The sequence below is a fragment of the Oncorhynchus gorbuscha genome, linkage group LG01, assembly GCF_021184085.1.
Source record: "Oncorhynchus gorbuscha isolate QuinsamMale2020 ecotype Even-year linkage group LG01, OgorEven_v1.0, whole genome shotgun sequence".
Taxonomy (NCBI): domain Eukaryota; kingdom Metazoa; phylum Chordata; class Actinopteri; order Salmoniformes; family Salmonidae; genus Oncorhynchus; species Oncorhynchus gorbuscha.
The window spans coordinates 38,459,360-38,480,037 of record NC_060173.1 but is presented as its reverse complement, the minus strand read 5'-3'; the positions used below and the strand labels follow the sequence as shown (position 1 = coordinate 38,480,037).

At 48.4% G+C, this 20,678-nt stretch overlaps 1 protein-coding gene across 3 annotated transcripts in view; it reads right to left on the bottom strand.

Moving 5' to 3' along the window:
* LOC124037227 (breast cancer anti-estrogen resistance protein 1-like) overlaps nt 1-20,678 on the bottom strand; it is a 114,519-nt gene that overhangs the window by 25,598 nt on the left and 68,243 nt on the right. Inside the window, exons 1-2 of one of the 3 annotated variants that reach the window (XM_046351898.1) lie at nt 19,628-19,955; nt 8,587-9,276 (exon numbers count right to left, since the gene is read on the bottom strand). In XM_046351898.1, coding sequence (XP_046207854.1) covers nt 8,587-9,276; nt 19,628-19,639 — 702 coding nt within the window. In that variant the 5' untranslated portion in view covers nt 19,640-19,955. Of the gene's footprint in view, nt 1-8,586; nt 9,277-19,627; nt 19,956-20,678 lie in introns of those variants that run through there. The other 2 variants (XM_046351917.1, XM_046351906.1) reach the window with 2 other exon arrangements.

Below are 20,678 nucleotides of genomic sequence, written 5' to 3'. Positions count from 1 at the left end.
AAACTAAGCATTTGTGTTTAGTGAGTCCACCAGATCAGAGGCAGTAGGGATGACCAGGGATGTTCTCTTGATAACTGTATGTGGACCATTTTCCTGTCAAAATGTAACGACTACTTTTGGGTGTCAGGGAAAATGTATGGGGTAAAAATTACATTATTTTCTTTAGGAATGTAGTAAAGAAAAAGTTAAAGTTGCCAAAAATATAAAAAGTAAAGTACAGCTACACCAAAAAACTACTTAAGTAATACTTGAAAGTATTTTTACTTTACACCACTGCCCACAGTAAGAACCACCGTGCCAGATGGGAATCCTCTACCTCCTTCGTCCCTGGGTACCGGCATGTACCCACAGCTCACCAGTCCTCAACTCACCCTCATGCACCAACACCCTTCACAGAGAAATGCCTGAGCAGCCACCATCCAAGAGGTTACCACATACCCATACAGTTCCCTTTGGTGATGCCATGGACTAGAAGAGTGAACTCTGTTCCTATAAAGACTAATCTAACCACTTCAGTATTATGCTGTCCCAAACCAAACACACTTCAAGTTGGGCTTCTAAAGCTTGGGTCCAATTGAAGGCCATGACTGAGGACAGGCAGAGCCATTAAAGCTGCATCCCAGCATTGAGTCATTACTATACTAGCACTACTGTTACTGCTGGAGCATGGGCTCAGGCTGATGAGGACTGTCTGGAGCTCCAACCACAGCTACCTGACCCTCCCAGTGTTCTCTTCCCAGAGCACAGCCCAGAACAGCTGGGCAGGGACGCTCACATCTGGAGCCTCTATTTATACACTGTCACAGTCACACAGTCCCAGTGCCACAACATTCTGAATGCATGGTGGAGCACCGTGCAGAGATGCTTATCCAGTCACTCAGCTCCAGCTCTACATTACATTGCAGTGGAAAGGCCCGGGGAGCAAGGAGTCTAACGACTGTCATTGTCCCACTGTTCCTAGGCCGTCATTGAAAATAATAATTTGTTCTTAACTGACTTGCCTAGTTAAATAAAGGTAAAATACAAATTGAGCAGCGTGGGGCAAGGCCTCCCTATCTCTCTCTCCCCCTCCCTCCCTCTCTCTGCTCGGGCATGTGCAGTGATGTGGGCCGAATCAAAGAGCCCCTTTTAGAAGGGCACTCAATGCTCACCAATTAGGCCCAGAGATACCCTTTTAATCTATGGAGACATTAACCCCAGAGTGCCGCAGAGCACTGCCTACATTCACACAATCAGACAGGAAAGCTTTCGTGGTCAGGAGGATGTCTCCGCTTACATAGACAGAGGAAGTGAGGGAGGTATGGGAGGAGGAGAGATATAGAACGGGAGGGAAGAAAGAAAGCAAAGAGACTCCTAAAGTGTGTGGCAGAGAAGAGAAGAGCTCCTCTGGCACCCAGGCTGAGACGAAGAGAAGCTACAGAGGCCGTGTGGGAGTGAGGTACAGAGAGAGGCCGTGTGGGAGTGAGGTACAGAGAGAGGCCGTGTGGGAGTGAGGTACAGAGAGAGGCCGTGTGGGAGTGAGGTACAGAGAGAGGCCGTGTGGGAGTGAGGTACAGAGAGAGGCAGTGTGGGAGTGAGGTACAGAGAGAGGCAGTGTGGGAGTGAGGTACAGAGAGGCAGTGTGGGAGTGAGGTACAGAGAGAGGCAGTGTGGGAGTGAGGTACAGAGAGAGGCAGTGTGGGAGTGAGGTACAGAGAGAGGCAGTGTGGGAGTGAGGTACAGATAGAGGCAGTGTGGGAGTTAGGTACAGAGAGAGGCAGTGTGGGAGTGAGGTACAGAGAGAGGCAGTGTGGGAGTGAGGTACAGAGAGAGGCAGTGTGGGAGTGAGGTACAGAGAGAGGCAGTGTGGGAGTGAGGTACAGAGAGAGGCAGTGTGGGAGTGAGGTACAGAGAGAGGCAGTGTGGGAGTGAGGTACAGAGAGAGGCAGTGTGGGAGTGAGGTACAGAGAGAGGCAGTGTGGGAGTGAGGTACAGAGAGAGGCAGTGTGGGAGTGAGGTACAGAGAGAGGCAGTGTGGGAGTGAGGTACAGAGAGAGGCCGTGTGGGAGTGAGGTACAGAGAGAGGCAGTGTGGGAGTGAGGTACAGAGAGAGGCAGTGTGGGAGTGAGGTACAGAGAGAGGCAGTGTGGGAGTGAGGTACAGAGAGAGGCAGTGTGGGAGTGAGGTACAGAGAGAGGCAGTGTGGGAGTGAGGTACAGAGAGAGGCAGTGTGGGAGTGAGGTACAGAGAGAGGCAGTGTGGGAGTGAGGTACAGAGAGAGGCAGTGTGGGAGTGAGGTACAGAGAGAGGCAGTGTGGGAGTGAGGTACAGAGAGAGGCAGTGTGGGAGTGAGGTACAGAGAGAGGCAGGGCACATAGAAACGTGTGGGTTACAGCTAAAGAAGGCCACAAAATTACAAGCCCATGAGGCAATAACGGGAATACAAAGCACCCATCTCATCTCTATGGATGAGCACACTTCCAAACCCCGGACTGACAGCTGCACTGCTTTTAGACGGATGCTCCAGTCTGTGGAAGAGTGCCTCCTCGCCGTGAACATCCATCTACAGTATCTCTCTCTTTTCCCTCCTCACATTCACTCTCTCTTTCAATTCAATTCTCTTCCTCCCTCTCACACACACACACACACATACGTGCCTGCACGTTCACATATATGTGGGTGCTCACACGTACACGTAAGGTGCTACCATATTTGGAGCTACCATATTTAGTATATTTATGTGCTAGATGGGTGAAGAGATAATGTCCCAGTGCTCATTGAGAGCTATTACCTACAGGCAGCAGAAACACCTACAGGCAGCAGAAACACCTACAGGCAGCAGATACACCTACAGGCAGCAGATACACCTACAGGCAGCAGATACACCTACAGGCAGCAGATACACCTACAGGCAGCAGATACACCTACAGGCAGCAGATACACCTACAGGCAGCAGATACACCTACAGGCTGCAGATACACCTACAGGCTGCAGATACACCTACAGGCAGCAGATACACCTACAGGCAGCAGATACACCTACAGGCTGCAGATACACCTACAGGCTGCATATACACCTACAGGCTGCAGATACACCTACAGGCTGCAGATACACCTACAGGCTGCAGATACACCTACAGGCTGCAGATACACCTACAGGCTGCAGATACACCTACAGGCTGCAGATACACCTACAGGCTGCAGATACACCTACAGGCTGCAGATACACCTACAGGCTGCAGATACACCTACAGGCTGCAGATACACCTACAGGCTGCAGATACACCTAGGCTGCAGTTACACCTACAGGCAGCAGTTACACCTACAGGCAGCAGATACACCTACAGGCTGCAGATACACCTACAGGCAGCAGATACACCTACAGGCAGCAGATACACCTACAGGCAGCAGATACACCTACAGGCAGCAGATACACCTACAGGCAGCAGATACACCTACAGGCAGCAGATACACCTACAGGCAGCAGATACACCTACAGGCAGCAGTTACACCTACAGGCAGCAGATACACCTACAGGCAGCAGATACACCTACAGGCAGCAGATACACCTACAGGCAGCAGATACACCTACAGGCAGCAGATACACCTACAGGCTGCAGATACACCTACAGGCAGCAGATACACCTACAGGCAGCAGCATGCAGTCATTTCTTCAGCAGGAGATCACACACACCTTAATTCTCTCCCCTCATGTCTCACTCTCTTCCCTCACTCCACAACGACCCCTCCCCCAAAATGTCTGCCTGCTCCTCCATCTCCTCCTCCCTACATTTCAGGTGAGCGCCCACCATGTCTTTTTAAACACTCCTGAGATTACACATTTACTTTCAGAGCAGGGAGTCCACAAAACCACCAGCAGTATCTCAATCCACAGAGCAGAGCAGAGGTGAGGAGATGAGCTTGTGCTGTTAGCCCTGGGCAGCCGGCTCCTTATCACAGCGTCTCTCACCTGCAAACAGGCCAGGGTCATTAGAGGCTGCAGGTGATAAGAAGGCTTGATCTACCTACCACGGCCTAATCAAAGGAACCCAGGTTCAAACAGGCCGTCCTGCCTCCACCTCTCCCCTAACCATCTGCTTCACACAAAGCAATGAGCTCGGCCATGAACGTGTCATTCAGTCACAGACACACATTGTACTTTGAATACTTTCTAGACAGTTGCAGGAGAGTCATGTTGTAAAGATCAGGTCGTAGCTCCAGTCCTCACTCAGAGTGGTGTCTGTCATTCCTCCCTGCAGTCAAAGTCTGAGTGGTGCAACTCTCAAGCCCCTATCAGCTTAGCAGTTATCACCAGTAGATCAGTGGATTCTCCTACAGACATACAAGAGCAAGTTCATGACCTCTAATAGCAACACTGCTAAAGGTACTGAGGGCGATAGCTAAGAGTCTTCATAACTGTGATCAAAGATATACTTTCTGATGAATTGGGTTGCAGAGACACAGAGTGCAGTGGCGTTTTCAGCTCCAACGCAGCTGGGTGTTTACTGAGGCCACTCAGGTTCTGTGTCTGTCCTCTCAGAAGGGAAGAGGACGCAGGGACAGCGGTGAATTGTTTACTTGTTTCTTTCTCCGGCTGGGCTAAGCTGTTGCCATGGTTTGAAGAGGAGGTGGGGGTTGTTTTTTTGGGGCGGCTGGGTGGCATGCCAATGAAGCATAAATGGATTAGGTAGAAAACAGAAAAACACAGTCGGATGGAGAGTGGGGACTGAGCGAAAGGAGGGGGGGGGGGGCGAGGAATTCCAGCCTCTTGGAGGCGTGTGTCAGGGTTTTGAAGGGCGCGTGCCACCACGCCCCTCCTCAGACGTTCTGTTTGATGTAAAGCCTGCTAACCAATCACAGTTGTTCCAGCTGCTGCTTGGCCTTCTGCAACCCTCTCCCACCTCTTGCCCCAGTCCCCCAGACCCGGACAAGGCCTGGCTGGCACAGCTGACTGGGATCAGGACGCCCCCCCTGCCCCCCTTCAAACGCGATAGTCTGTGGGAAGCTCCTTGTACAGGGACATTATTACCACTCTCCTCGCCCCTCCACCCATCACCCCTCCGTGAACAGCTTCTACCCCCAAGCCATAAGACTGCTAAATAGTTAGTTAAATAGCTACCTGGACTTGCTTATCTGTCACTTTATTCCTAGTTATATATACATACCTACCTCAATGACCTCATAGCCCTGCACATCGAATCAGGTACTGGTACCCCGTGTATATAGTATGGCCAAGTCATCGTTACTCATTTTGTATTTATTATTACTTTTATTATTACCTGTTTTACTTTTCTATTATTTCTCTATGTTCCTTCTCTCTGCATTGTTGGGAAGGGCCTGTCAGTAAGCATTTCACTGTTAGTCCACACCTGTTGTTTACGAAGCATGTGATGAATAAAATGTGATGCCAGTCCATCTGAGGAAAAGGCTGAGGGGGTCGGGCCTGCCTCCACAACATACCCCGATTAAAAGACAAAACCGAGCTAGCAGCATAACAACATCACACTGTGGAGATGGGGTTAGAGTGAGATTCTGAGTGTGTGTTAAGCTTCCTGCTTTTCAAATGCTTTGCCAAGTGTTCTGTGTAGCTGTAACCTTGTATTTGTACTAGTTTCTACCTCCTCCGGCAGCAAAGGATGATGAGACAATGCCTGGGTTTTTCATCACTCCCTAATTAGTGTTCATCCCAGTTTGTATGTGAGAGCTTTGTGTGTGTGTGTGTGTGTTGGCTTGATGTCTGTCATCTCTTCTCTCAGCAGGACCTCCTTATCTTGTATTGAGAAACTGGCAGTGGTGGAGCAGGGGGGCGGGGTGAAGCGGTTCAGAACGGGCACAAGGACAAGTGATAACAATTAAGGGCATTCACAAGGTAAATATGTGCATAAAGAACCTGCACACCACAGCGTTAAGAGCAAACTTAGCTCATGCGTCAGTGAAGAATTACCTTGATAAAAATCTCTACCACTTCACCACCATCTTAGGCAATTCAGAACCTGCCAGTGACACTAACCTGAGGCTGTGGTGAGATAAAACCATAGGGGATTTTCACCTGTACTACTCCCTACTGGTGCTGTTTAGCCTCCCTGTACTGCCTGGAGCTGCTTCTCCTCCCTCCTCCCTGTACTGCCTGGTGCTGCTTCTCCTCCCTCCCTGTACTGCCTGGTGCTGCTTCTCCTCCCTCCTCCCTGTACTGCCTGGTGCTGCTTCTCCTCCCTCCTCCCTGTACTGCCTGGTGCTGCTTCTCTTCCCTCCTCCCTGTACTGCCTGGTGCTGCTTCTCCTCCCTCCTCCCTGTACTGCCTGGTGCTGCTTCTCCTCCCTCCTCCCTGTACTGCCTGGTGCTGCTTCTCCTCCCTCCTCCCTGTACTGCCTGGTGCTGCTTCTCCACCCTCCTCCCTGTACTGCCTGGTGCTGCTTCTCTTCCCTCCTCCCTATACTGCCTGGTGCTGCTTCTCTTCCCTCCTCCCTATACTGCCTGGAGCTGCTTCTCCTCCCTCCTCCCTGTACTGCCTGGAGCTGCTTCTCCTCCCTCCTCCCTGTACTGCCTGGTGCTGCTTCTCCTCCCTCCTCCCTGTACTGCCTGGTGCTGCTTCTCCTCCCTCCTCCCTGTACTGCCTGGAGCTGCTTCTCCTCCGTCCTCCCTGTACTGCCTGGAGCTGCTTCTCCTCCGTCCTCCCTGTACTGCCTGGTGCTGCTTCTCCTCCCTCCTCCCTGTACTGCCTGGTGCTGCTTCTCCTCCCTCCTCCCTGTACTGCCTGGTGCTGCTTCTCCTCCTTCCTCCCTGTACTGCCTGGTGCTGCTTCTCCTCCCTCCTCCCTGTACTGCCTGGTGCTGCTTCTCCTCCCTCCTCCCTGTACTGCCTGGTGCTGCTTGTCCTCCCTCCTCCCTGTACTGCCTGGTGCTGCTTCTCCTCCTTCCTCCCTGTACTGCCTGGTGCTGCTTCTCCTCCCTCCTCCCTGTACTGCCTGGTGCTGCTTCTCCTCCCTCCTCCCTGTACTGCCTGCTGATGACATACAGTGCATGACGCTAAGAGCATTCCAAAAGACTGAGGCATCACTCTACAATCATCCAATGGAACATTTGGAAACACCCTGCTCTGGGCTGGAGTGTGAACTCTGTTGAAGTCCTCTGATTGTCTTATCACCAGGCAGGAGCTGTCATGGAAATTATGTTGCTCCTCATAGATCCTTTCCACTGTGACTCTGTGAGCCCTGGCCTTGGACTCATCTTTCGCTCCTGAGTGGAGCAATTGTCTAAGTCACTGCATCTCAGTGCTAGAGGCGACACTACAGACCCTGGTCCAATCCCGGGCTGTATCACAACCGGCAGTGATCGGGAGTCCCATAGGGCGGCGAACAATTGGCCCAGTGTTGTCAGGGTTAGGGGAGGTTTGGCCGGGGTAGCCCGTCATTGTAAAATAAGAATTTGTTCTTAACTGACTTGCCTAGTTAAATAAAATCTTTGATTCACTGATGCCTTTCTCTGATGTTGCTCATGTCACCTCAAACAGAGGTTGTCTCAGCCTGGGAGCCATTCACTCTCTTTTACTACAGCTGTTATTCTCCTCTCGTTTTCAGGTTGTACCCATTGATCATTGGTGACAGGTCAAAGGTTCAACACACAGCAGGGGACACAAAGGTTCAACACACAGCAGGGGGACACAAAGGCAATGTATGCTTGCTTGTCAGTCACTCACTATTGTACATTTCACTCTCTTTTCCTTCTGTGTGATTCAGTATTTCCGTGTCATCTCAGGACTTATTTAGAGGCAGATTTTCAACATGGCAAGGCCCATCTCCAGCCCCCCCTCTGTGAGGGACAAATCCCTGTGGTCATGCCTCTTAGAGAGCCCTGCTAGGGGTTAGGGTGGGTGGGGGGCTATAGGATTAGATATACTATACTGTATATATTATATAATTCTATGGCAGCAGCAGCCTCATTTAAGACGGTGAGCTGTCTCATGTGCGACGCCCCCTCCTGCAGGGACCAGGTGCACCTTGTCGCTGCCTCCCCATCACTCACCCATCATCATCATCACACTTCACTTCCCAGCACTGCTCTCACACATGGCTGAGTGCACTAAGGCAGGCCTGGGGGGCACTCCCTGCAGAACACCAGTCACAACACACTGCACTGTTACCACACTGCCTGGCTGGTACTGGTACCCCCTCCCCTTCCAGCCTGCTGCCTAACAGATCAAAACGCTTACTCACCCAACTTCAGGAGATAGATACCTGAATTATTAAACACCCCATTATTTATTCCAATGTCTGTCCCCCTGTCCTCCCCCCAACCCCCCCTCTCTCTCTTTTGGGTTTTCTTTTATCATTCTATCCTCTGTTTCCTTTCCTGTCATCCCTGCGGCTTTGAAAATGACAGGGAACCTTGAGCTGTTGTTTAGAGTGAGAACAGACAGAGACTGGAGGACATGAGGGAAAAACAATACCAGGAAGATGCTCAGATCCCAACCAGAATGAGGTCAGATGACAATGAGAGCTTAAACCAGCTATTTTGGACCTGAATGTCTAACGAGACCGTCTGTATTTATGGTTTTAGAGGAATGTGTATGTTGTGTTATGTGAATATGTGTCTCAAAACGTTTTTCTTACCTTTCCTAGAGGTTTAGAGTCCCAGCTCCTCTTTTCTATGGAGGGAGGGATCTGAGTTTGGTTCAGTGAGGGGGGAACCTGGTAGATATCCTGCCCAGGAACAGGCCCTCTTGCTGAAGGGGGCACCTGGTAGATGTCCTGGACAGGAGCTGGCCCCATGGAGGGAGGCACCTGGTAGATGTCCTGAACAGGGGCGTGGTACTGCTTCTGGGCGAGCATGGGGGCCTTGGGTGGGGCTTGGGGACCCGTGGGTATCTGGTACAGGCATGAAGGGGAGGGCTTGCCATGGTTGGGGGGCATCATGTAGATGCTGTCGGGTAGGGCGGGGACAGGACCAGGGTTGGAGAAGGCAGGGTGCATGGCTGTGTACTGGGAGGAGGGGGAGTTCTTAGTGTAGGCACTCTGCGGGGGGAAGGCCAGCTGGCTCTGGCTCTGGGTCTGGGCAGAGCCAGCCTGGGAGGCCTGGAGGAGTGGAGGTTGCTGCTGCTGGCCCGCCTTGTCATACATGCCCACCAGGATCTTGAGTCGGTTGCCGGGGACGATGCCCTGGCGTCCATGCAGAGAGCAGAGCCACCAGCCGTCCAGACCCTGGGTGTCCCGCTCCAATACCGTCATGATATCACCCTTCCGGAAGGACAGCTCGTCTGGGGACTCGGCCACATTGTCGTACAGGGCCTTGGCCAGCACGTTCTGCAGAAGACAGGAAAGAGAGGGTTAGTTCATTATTCCTTAACATTTACAGAAAAGATGTGTCTCCTACTACTGTTGTAGTACCCTTCAGTGAGAAAGTACTCTTGCTTCCATAATGTTGGACTGTCACATGCCCTAGTACTGGTGCAGGCTGACTCCCCAGACTTAAGGCCTTCTAGGACAGTGAAATAACTATAATTTACAGCGGACACCTAGCAGGACACAACACAGGCTCCATCTGTCTGCCCAGAGCAAACAGCCACCCACTCACTTTGGGACGCTTTGAAACTAAACTAATATTTGGAGTGCGCCCCTGACCGGTACCTCCTCCTCTCCCTTCCCTGGCACTAGTACAGAGTGGTACGACAAGCCTGGCATGGGGCCAGATCACACACACACACACACACACACACACACACACACACACACACACACACACACACACACACACACACACACACACACACACACACACACACACACACACACGGCCCCTTCAAGTGGCCCCCTTCACTAGACCTCAGGTCACACACAGTTCTCCATCAATGTCCCCAAGCTAAATGAACTAAGTCTGATTAGTTAATTGTGAGGAGCCTCCACTTCCTGATTTATTGCCTGGCTTCCCGTTGTCCAACTTAGTGTCTTTGTGTTTAATAAGAGAGGAAGAGAGAGTGAGAGTCAATACTGCCGTATTAATCAGAGGGGCCTCTCATTCCTTGCTCCTATTCATCTGTCTATTCAGCACCCAGGCCTCTACCGAGGAGCAATGCCACACAGGACACAAGGCTGATCCTTTACGTGCCCAGAGAGCTCCCGCCCTGTCTCCCGCCCGCTTGCACATGGCTCGCTCCCTCCCCAGCCCAGATTGACTATCACTGGGATAAGGATGTTTGTGCCGAGACTGACTGGGTGTGGGGAGCGGGGTTCAAGGCAGGAGATAGTGTGCCTCTGCTCACAGTGTAGTTATTAATATGGTGTCGTCTTGTCAGGAAGGTTCCCCCGTCTAAAACCCATTATAACACACCCTGACCTGACAACCCCCCTCTCTCGGTCATTCTCTCTGACACACACACACACACACACACACACACACACACACACACACACACACACACACACACACACACACACACACACACACACACACACACACTACCAAAAATAAAATGTCCCACATTCTTTGTGCTGCCTGAATCCCAGTCAGGTAAGAAATGTACCATCCCCCACCCGGGCTCCTTCAGTCTCATGATGAGATATCAAACACCCCTGTTCCACTGCCAGATAGAGACAATTACAACAGACCCTGGGTTGCCTACTCTCTGTGTGCCAGATATGGTCAATTATAAACATGTATGATTATTGTGCTATTACATTACCCTGACGGTAATGGCAATGTTAATGTACGTTCAGATGTTCCCTATATGTAGTCAACGTAAGGAATCAGAATTGTCCCCGTGCTGAGTGAGGGTTGCTGTGATGTGATGCATCGCTGTCTGCGTCATGTGTATTCAGGGATTGACTCAGAGCATATTGGGATGGTGATGAATGCAGGGCTGTGTGCTGGTCTATTGGAGGGACAGTCAGGGCCTATCTCGCAGTCACAGTCTGATGAATGTCCTTCTTGTAATGGGAGAGGGACAGCTGCTCTGAGTCCACGACCCATCACGCCTGAGGAGGTTCTGGACGGGCAGATCCACACACAGCGCCCTACTATAGCCTCTGAGTGGTTCTCTTGTGGCCAGAAGCTGTCTGCGATGTCACCATGCAGGCCGAACACACACTGACCATGCAGAGACACATAAACACACACACTGACACACACACATTGATTGTGAAATAATGAGGGGTCCTCAGACTAGTAGAAAGAGCTCATTATACTATGAGTTTTACTCACAGCAACATCTTGACTGCAGCAGAGCTTACGTCTTCAGACTCCCTGAGCTTTCCCAGGACGCCAGAGTGATTCTCCATTCCCCACCAGGGATGTATCAAATCAGCTGGTGTTAATGGATAAATGGATTCTACTCAACGTGGACAGATACATGGTTTCAAGTAATCCCTACCTTCAAAAAGGCCACGTGAAATGTGAATGGTTTTAGAGAGGATGTTAACAGAGGTTTGAACAGAATGAGAGTCAGAAGTATAAATTATTCTATATGCTTAAGTGGCGATGAGGGAATGATAAGAGTAGCATGGTGCCTCATATTGCCAAGTCTTCCATGTTATCTTTACTCTCCCTTTCCAGCTTGTCCTCTTTATCTATTCCATCCATCTCTCCCTTCAGACAAAAAGAAAGAGATTCCTTTGACGGCCATGCTTTGTCTGCTGCTCTCTGTCATAAGTTCATTTCCTGTTGAAGCGAGGGAGTGGACAGAGAGGACTGATGACATCACAAGATTTGAACTTTGCCTTTATTAGCCGAAGGCCTGCCTGCCAAATCTCAGTATAACTCACCCACAGATCTCTCCCTGTTTTTCTCACTCTGGCCACAGAAACAGGAAGTGCTTAGAGAATGATTCATGTGCCATTCTGATTGGGTATGAGTAAATAACTAGATGACTACTAGTCTCCCTCCCTACTATAAATTGCATATATGATGTACACACCGCCCCAGACACAGCTGAGAGTGGAGACATCGCCATGACTAGAAAACTCATCTCTGCCGGGTCACAATTAGTTTCTATTCTGCCAACCTCCAACTCTAGTCAAAACAGCAAGGGCTCATTTGAATCTGTTGTTCCAACAACAATGTTGTTCAGGTGGCCATACTAACCCAGTGGCTCTGTCTGTGCTGTGCTCCATTTCCTTTGTTTGGGGTAGAAACCTGACAATGGCAACAGTGAGTCACGGGGGTCCAGCAGTTTTCTAGCTGTGTACAGCTAAGTCACTATGCTAACACATCACCGTGGAGGTCCCTGTGGTAATAGCAGGTCAAAGCCTGCCCCCATCACCCTCGAGCCGGGAGCAGCCAAAGTCTGACGGCAAACGTTATCACTCCACGAAAGAAAGAGTGGAGAAGAAAGAGGTGAAGAGAGAGTCCAGAGGCCTAAAAGTTCATTAATTTGCATTTAGAAGGGTCATGGAATGGGGATCTTACACATTTACACTTAACAGCAAGCTGCAGAAGCTAGGGTAGGAACTAGGGAAGGAGTGATGGTAGAAATGAAGGAAAGGGAGAGAGATCCACAGGAAGAGAGGGAGAGGAAAAAGAGGTGCAGTGGGTCTGGGAGAGGGAAGGAAACGGCTGCAGTGTCCATTCAGACAGCCACTGAGCAGGAAGTAATGTGGCAGCTGGTTGAGCACGCTCAGTGCAGAAAGGTCAGTGAAGGGGAAGGCAGCAAGTGTGTGTGTGTGTGTGTGTGTGTGTGTGTGTGTGTGTGTGTGTGTGTGTGTGTGTGTGTGTGTGTGTGTGTGTGTGTGTGTGTGTGTGTGTGTGTGTGTGTGTGTGTGAACGTGAGAGCAGGGTGGTCTTTGTCTTTTGCCTCTACGTGACCCCGTGGGACACACACTAGTTAACTCACAAGAGGGTGTATGTGTGTTTTGTACACGACTGTATATTTTTCCCACGGAGACAGGACTTTGGGCACAGACATTTTATGAAAGCCCCTCTCTCCTCGACTTACAAAGCATCACAGCAATAAGTCATGTCTTTTGCAAACAATACTCTGCCCTTTCTCCTTTGTGCTGTTTCTGTCTCTCTGTTCTCCCCATCCAGCCCCCACCCTTTTAAACAAACGCCCCCTCAGTCATCGAAAGTTTTTATTAGTTTAAAACAGATAGACGCCGCAGACAAAACAAGGCTGTCTCTGCTGCTTAAATCACATTAGCCACCTGAGCCTGGCCAAACAATGCCACTGGGTTACACAAAGTAAAGTTTTCATTTTTTGGTTTGGGGGTAGACTTCTGAGAAGTCACTGCCTTTCTCTGGGGCTAAGTAGCATGCAGGTACATAGCCTTTGACTCTTCAGATGCTCACAGCAGCATAGCAGCAGTACACAGACTGCAATTACAGCAAAGCCTTGGCTAGGCCAGTGGTATATGTAAGCCAGTGGTATATGACATACTCACAGACCAGGAGCAGACTCAGTATCAGATGGAGGGATCAGACACTGTCTGTCTGTCTGTCTGTCTGTCTGTCTGTCTGTCTGTCTGTCTGTCTGTCTGTCTGTCTGTCTGTCTGTCTGTCTGTCTGTCTGTCTGTCTGTCTGTCTGTCTGTCTGTCTGTCTGTCTGTCTGTCTGTCTGTCTGTCTGTCTGTCTGTCTGTCTGTCTGTCTGTCTGTCTGTCTGTCTGTCTGTCTGTCTGTCTGTCTGTCTGTCTGTCTGAATATGGATGACACAGGAAGTGGGTTCACCTTCCGATCCAGAGCGCATGCAGCTCAGGACACGCTGCTCACTGTGCTTTGTGGAAAAATAAAAACTTTTTCTAACGCCTCCAGACAATGAAATATCTCGTAACCAACGAAACATACAGCCTTGTAGGGCTCAAAGCAACAATACAAAAACAAGATCCCACAAACAACAGGTGGGAAAAGGCTACCTAAATATGATCCCCAATCAGAGACAACGATAGACAGTTGCCTCTGATTGGGAACCATACCAGGCCAACAAATAAATAGAAAACATAGATTGCCCACCGTCGTCACACCCTGACCTACCAAATAGAGATTTAAAAGGCTCTCTAAGGTCAGGGCGTGACAGTCTGTCTGTCTGCCTGCCAAGCAGAAAAACAGGGCCAGAGTGAGGGAATGGAGAGATGTGACTCAGTCAGTCCAATGGGGATTTTGTTTTGGTCTTTATCAGCTGAGACAGACACTGCTGTGACACACACAGACACAATGTGCTGCTGCTGTGGAGGTATTGGCGTCTTCCCACAAGGTAGCAAGCAACAATTTGGGTCTACCTCATAAAAAGACCAGCGAGAAGCCCATATGGGACCATTTGTAGGCAAACAATGTGAACAATAAACTACAGTAGTCAAACAGGGTCTAGCCGCAGGAAAATAATCCTGCAGAACAAGACTTAACACAAATAAACTATAAGAGACAATAGCATAAGGTAGCGTAGAGGTTAAAGAGGCACACCACTCTCCTAGTTGAAAATAGGCTATATCAGTAAATTCCATTTGTTATGTCTATTTTTTAGAATTGATGTTGTTATTCCAGTGAATGTGTGTATGTGTTGGTGTGTTACACCTTGATCTCTCTCCATGTCCTTGGTGTTCTCCGGACGAGCCCAGACCCGTCTCCCACGAGCTCCAGCTCTCAGCGGACCCCTCATCGGAACATTCCACAACCTCTACATACACCTCTCCTGTTACCTCACAATTCAAAGGTGTCACAACACCCCTACTATAACACGCTACACAAAATACAAACACAGACATTCATACTAGCTCGAAAGACTCGTTCATAAGGTGGTAATCAACATAGCATACTTTCAAATCTTATCAGTCACACCTACAATATATAGGCCAAGTCAAATAAAGGATTTCACACAAATAGACATTAGACACGTTTCACACTAAAGCATGCTAAAATGTATGCCACTATTATGAATCATCTCTTCTCAAGGTGGAAAAAAAGAGACAAATAACACAAAGAGCATCAACCCCCTCCTCCCTGTCAAGTTTCAACAGCGGTAAGAAAAGATCTCTGATTCTTGGAGCTACAGGCTACAACAAAGTGCTTGAGCTCTGCCCATTGCACAAGACTGAGTGACAGGTTAACCGGTGAGTGTGTGGTGGAACTCCACCCTGTACGCCACACAAAGCTGACAGAAGTTCCACTGTTGTAATCATAGAGCGAGAGAGGAAGGACAATGACACCCAGTTCTGATTTCTCCTATCTACATACCAAAACAATTTCTCCTCTCATCTATAAACACAGGCAGTCGCAATGGCAAAAACATGTACAGAACTCTCAATGCCCGACAATAAATCCTAAAATTACAGCCTTGAGTGGGGATACAGTGGAGAGATACAATGATTTTCCAGAGCGTGAAACGTCATTGTGACCTCAGCCAAACATTCCAGTGGTTAGGTGTGAGAGACAAGGCTAGGAATTCAGGGAGCACTCTGATACATTTCAGGGGAAGGGAAATACAAAGACAAGATAAGGATTGGCCTACTGCTTAGGATGGAATGGGAAGGTTCAACCAAGCAGAAGTGGCACAGCTCCACAGGTTTTTAGAGCATCTGCACGTGCCTCACAGAACTACCTCAGTCAATCTGTTTAGATAAAATATCAGTGGATATGTGTTCTGTTCTGTTAGCTTTGACAACAGCATTCCCTGGCTCATTCAACTGCCCTGAGGGCATCAAACCAACCTGGCTGTGTGAGGAGAAAGCCAAGCGCTATTGGAACTAGATCAAACAGCTGAAGACCCAGCACTTTGTGCAGAATCCATTTTGCCTGGTGTAGGCCTAGCTAGCTGTTCTGCTCTGCAACGGGTTTCTTATCTGAACTCCCTCCGTCTCTGCCTCTATTCCTCCAGTAAAGCCCAATTATCCCCCACATAAAGCAGGTGCCCTGGGGAGAGTGCAGTTTGACTACAGCAGAAAACATGTGCCCCCAGGCCCTGTTGTTGGCTGCTGAACTGGGAAAAGAGAGATACTGCCAGTGCTATCTGCGGAAGAGACCGGGTGAACTGTGTTTAAGAGATTAGGCCAGCCACAAACCAAGGTCTGTTTCAAACCTGTAGTTTTCTTCAACGTAAAGCTCTTTGAAAAACACCATGAAATTATGATGTTTAGCATCTACATGATGACACCTTCATGACAAAGAACCTAACAGAACAAATTCAACATAATTATTTGAGTGATAGCACACTGTACTGTATGCATTCAGAAAGTATTCTTCCTTGACTTTACCCATATTTTGTTACATTACAGCCTAATTCTAAAATGGATTAAATAGTTTTTTTGCCCCTCATCAATCTACACACAATACCCAGTAATGACAAAGCAAAAACAGGTTTGAATACATTTTGCAAATGTATTAAAACTTTAAAACTGAATAATCACATTTACAGCCTCGAGTCTTCTTGGGTATGATGATACACACTTGGCACACCTGTATTTGAGGAGTTTCTCCCATTCTTCTTTGCAGATCCTCTCATCCCATGTCAGGTTGGATGGGAAGCGTCATTACACAGCTATTTTCAGGTCTCTCCAAAGATGTTCGATCAAGTTCAAGTCCAGGCTTGGGCTGGGCCACTCAAGGACATTCAGAGACTTATCCCAAAGCCACTCTTGTGTTGTCTTGGCTGTGTGCTTAGGGTCATTGTCCTGTTGGAAGGTGAACCTTCGCCCCAGTCTGAGGTCCCGAGCGCTCCAGATCTTTTATCAAGGATCTCTCTGTCCTTTGCTCTGTTCATCTTTCCCTTGATCCTGACTAGTCTCCCAGTCCCGCCCTCTGAAAAACATCAACCACAGCATGATGCTACCACCACCATGCTTTACCGTAGGGATGGTGCCAGGTTTCCTCCAGACGTGACACATGGCATTCAGGCCAAAGAGTTCAATCTTGGTTTCATCAGACCAGAGAATCTTATTTCTCATGGTTTGAGAGTCCTTTAGGTGCCTTTTTCCAAACTCCAAGAGGGCTGTCATGTGCTTTTTACTGTATAGTGGCTTCCGTCTGGCCACTCTACCATAAAGGCCTGATTGCTGCAGAGACGGTTGTCCTTCTGGAAGGTTCTCCCATCTCCACAAAGGAACTGGAGCTCTGTCAGAGTGACCATTGGGTTCTTGGTCAGCTCCCTGACCCGCGATTACCCGCGCGCGATTGCTCAGTTCGTCCAGGCGGAAAGCTCTCGGAAGAGTCTTGGTGGTTCCACACTTCTTCCATTTCAGACTGATGGAGGCAACTGTGTTCTTGTAGACCTTAAATTCTGCAGACATTTTTTGGTATCCATCCCCAAATCTGTACTTCAACACAATCCAATCTCTGAGCTCTACGGACAATGCCTTCGACCTCATGGCTTGGTTTTTGCTCTGACAGGCACTGTCAACTGTGGGATCTTATATAGACAGGTGTGTGCCTTTCCAAATCGTATCCAATCAATTCAATTGACTACAGGTAGATTACAATCAAGTTGTAGAAACATCTCAAGGATGAGCAATGGAAACAGGATGCACCTGAGCTCAATTTATAGTCTCATAGCAAAGGGCCTGAATACTTATGTAAATAAGGTCATTCTGCTTTTTAATTTTAATACATTTCTAAACATTTCTAAAAACCTGTTTTCGCTTTGTCATTATGGGGTATTTTGTGTAGATTGATGAGGGAAAAAAATAATTTAATACATTTTAGAATAAGGCTGTAAATTAACACAATGTGGAGAAGTCAAGTGGTCTGAATACTTTCCGAATGCACTGTATTTGAGTCACTAACATATATTGTACATGTCTGTGTGTACCAATAATCTGTTTATAACCTATACCCGAAATCCTGTGACTCATGGTTGGTTGTGCAGACACGTTAGAGCTGACAGTTTCACCAGTGTGGAGTGACCCTCCTTGTATCAACCTTCCTGCTACACCTGGGCTGAGTCACAGCCTGGCGCTTGGTGTCCCAGTGGGTATTACTACGCTCGGTGACTGTGTGGCACCTATAATCTCTCTGAGGGAAGGGACTGACTGGGTGAGGGGTTTCACTGCCAGACCTCCCAGGGAATGACAGGGGGAATTCCACCCCAGCACCCATGCAGGCAGGAGGCTGTGAGTCAGTCACAAATGAGTCAGGCCTAGGAGACAGGGGCGAGAGGCAAGGGCCTTCGAGTTACTCAGTTGAGCTCTCTGTAGGCCTGAGAGCCATTCTTCCTTTGACCCCCACAGACACCCCCATTTACTCACTCAGTCACTACTGCATGGTGGGAATCCACTTAATCTATTTATACCAGAGTTTCCCAAACTAGGGGTCGCCTGATTTGAAAATGGGGTCATGAGAGAAAATGTGCGTTTGGTTCATAGAACCAGGGTTAAGTCAGTAACCTCTGGTAGCAGCTAGATGCAGATGTAATAAAAATAATGGTTTCTGCTTTCTTCCTACAAATGTGGCTCTATCATTTTAATGGTTTAAGCTACAAAATATTAGGACAACACTGAAAGATAACTCTCAGGAACACATACATACTGTAGGTTGTCATATTAATAAAAATAAAATAAAGTTAACATTGGCTGTTGATTACATAACTTGTTTTACATGGTGTGTCACAAATTGTTTTTTTTATATCAAAATGGGGTCGCTGGCCAAAAAAGTTTGGGAACCCCTGATTTGTAAACTAGCATCACACCTGGCTTCATTAACTCCTCCTTCTGAAATAGCAACCCGATAGCTAGCTAGCACATTACAAGGCTTCTCTCAAAATGGCATCCATAATTACCCATGCCAACCTGGGAAATAAACATCTCTTAAACATGAAGGCTAAACCTGCCATCTACATAACCTCATCACCAATCAGTCATTGTTAATTAAAGACAACTAGGAAAAGTCTAAAAGACATATGGTAATGCCAGTGGTGTTTGTTGATTTTGTAATTACATGTGTTCTAATGTGTGTGTGAAACCCCAGGGATAAACAAGGGGAGTATCCAAGGCCTCTCCAGGGGGTCGGCCCCAGTGCTGCTAAAGAGCATAAACCTCTCAGACGGAAATGCAGTATGGTCCTGTCAACCAAATACCAAACCCCTGTGTAATTACAGCACTACAAGCTGACAGAATGCCAACACTTTCAAACAATAGCAAGGAACGGACGGTACTGCCAAAGACTCCAGCAGCAGGCCACTGCACTCTTTTCTCTCCCCTCTACTCTCTCTATAAAACCTTAATCTTTCAACTTTCTCCTGAGTCAGCAGAGGCAGCCCAGAGCAGCGGAGCTCCATGTCTCTCCCTCCTGTCTGGCTGTTCCAAAGCCCTTTCTTCTAACAGCGTCTTAAGTCCTCCAACTCTCCCCCTTTCAGAGAAGCGGGGCCTTTACAAACCAAACAGGACAGCAAAGAATAACACTAAACTTTGTTCAGGAACTAGTATGAAAAAGACCAAGGAGAGTTCCGTGTGTAGAATTTTAACTTAACATTTCTATCTACCTAAAATACACAACACAATACACATTCTGAAACGCATAGCACAGAAAACAAAGTAAGTTGTGCTGATAACTAAGAAAAGGTAAGATACACAGAAAACATGTTAACTCAAGTTCCCCCCACTCGAGTCCTTTTCTTCCCTCAGTGTGCTGTCCTCCCTCTCTTTTTTCCACATCTCTACTCTTTCCCATTTGGGGCATTTAGTATGTCCTGACAAAAGTGTTCACACAGCAATGGGAACAGCAAACACAAACATTACACACTCACCAGATAGTTCATTTTCAGCCCTCTTGTGTGAGTCCGTCCGACAGACTCCAGACAGGAGTAACAGGGCAGCGATTTGGTCCTGGAAACAGCCCCTGTCTAGCCACCAGTTAACGTTCCCTGTTGTCTCTTTCCCAGGCAGAAGGACTTGGGAAGATCCTAACACATTCTCTGGCACTGTGATCTCAGAGTGCAAGAATGAGACTGTCCCATTTACATCTCTCTCTCTCTCTCTCTCTCTCTGTGTCTGTCCTTCGCTGCTTCTCCCGACTCCCTCTTGCTCTCTGTCTCTGGCCAGGGGAGGGAGGGAAGAATGCGCAGTAATCCGACACCCCCCAGTTCCCACTCCCGGGCTGTGATTGGTCGAAGGACCTCTTCTTATGTTAATGAATCTTGCCCTCTCTCTCCCCCTGGCTGTGTGGAATGTTTAGTGCCTGTGCTCAGACCTTGGAGGGACACAGACACTGAGTTTTTCAAAAAAAATTAATTACCCCAGCAGAACACACATACCTCCCACAGCCACCTCGGCTCACTCTTTTCCTCCTCACCAATCTCATCTCTATTTGTATTATCTACCCGCTGGCTATAGACTCAATTGGCATTTCCCTCCTCACTAAAACTATTCTTATTTCTCTTTCGTCTCATCAGTCTCCCATTGTTGCTCAGATACATGAACACATTTTACACACATTATACACTCCGTATTTGATTTAACCTTAACAAATTCTTATTTACAATGACAGTCTACCCTGGCCAAACCCAGACGACGCTGGGCCAATTGTGCACCACCCTATGGGACTCCCAATCACGGCCGTTTATGATACTGTTACATGTTAGTCAATCTAATGATGCATGTCTAAACACTATTACGGACAGTGTGTTGTACTACAGCACACACATTCAAATCCAAGACAAGACAATCTATCCATCTGACAGATGTGGCACATCACGAAGCTGATTAAACACCATGGTTATTACACAGGTGCACCTTGTGCTGGGGACAATAGAAGGTCACTCTAAAATGGCCACAAATGTCTCAACTGTTGAGGGAGCG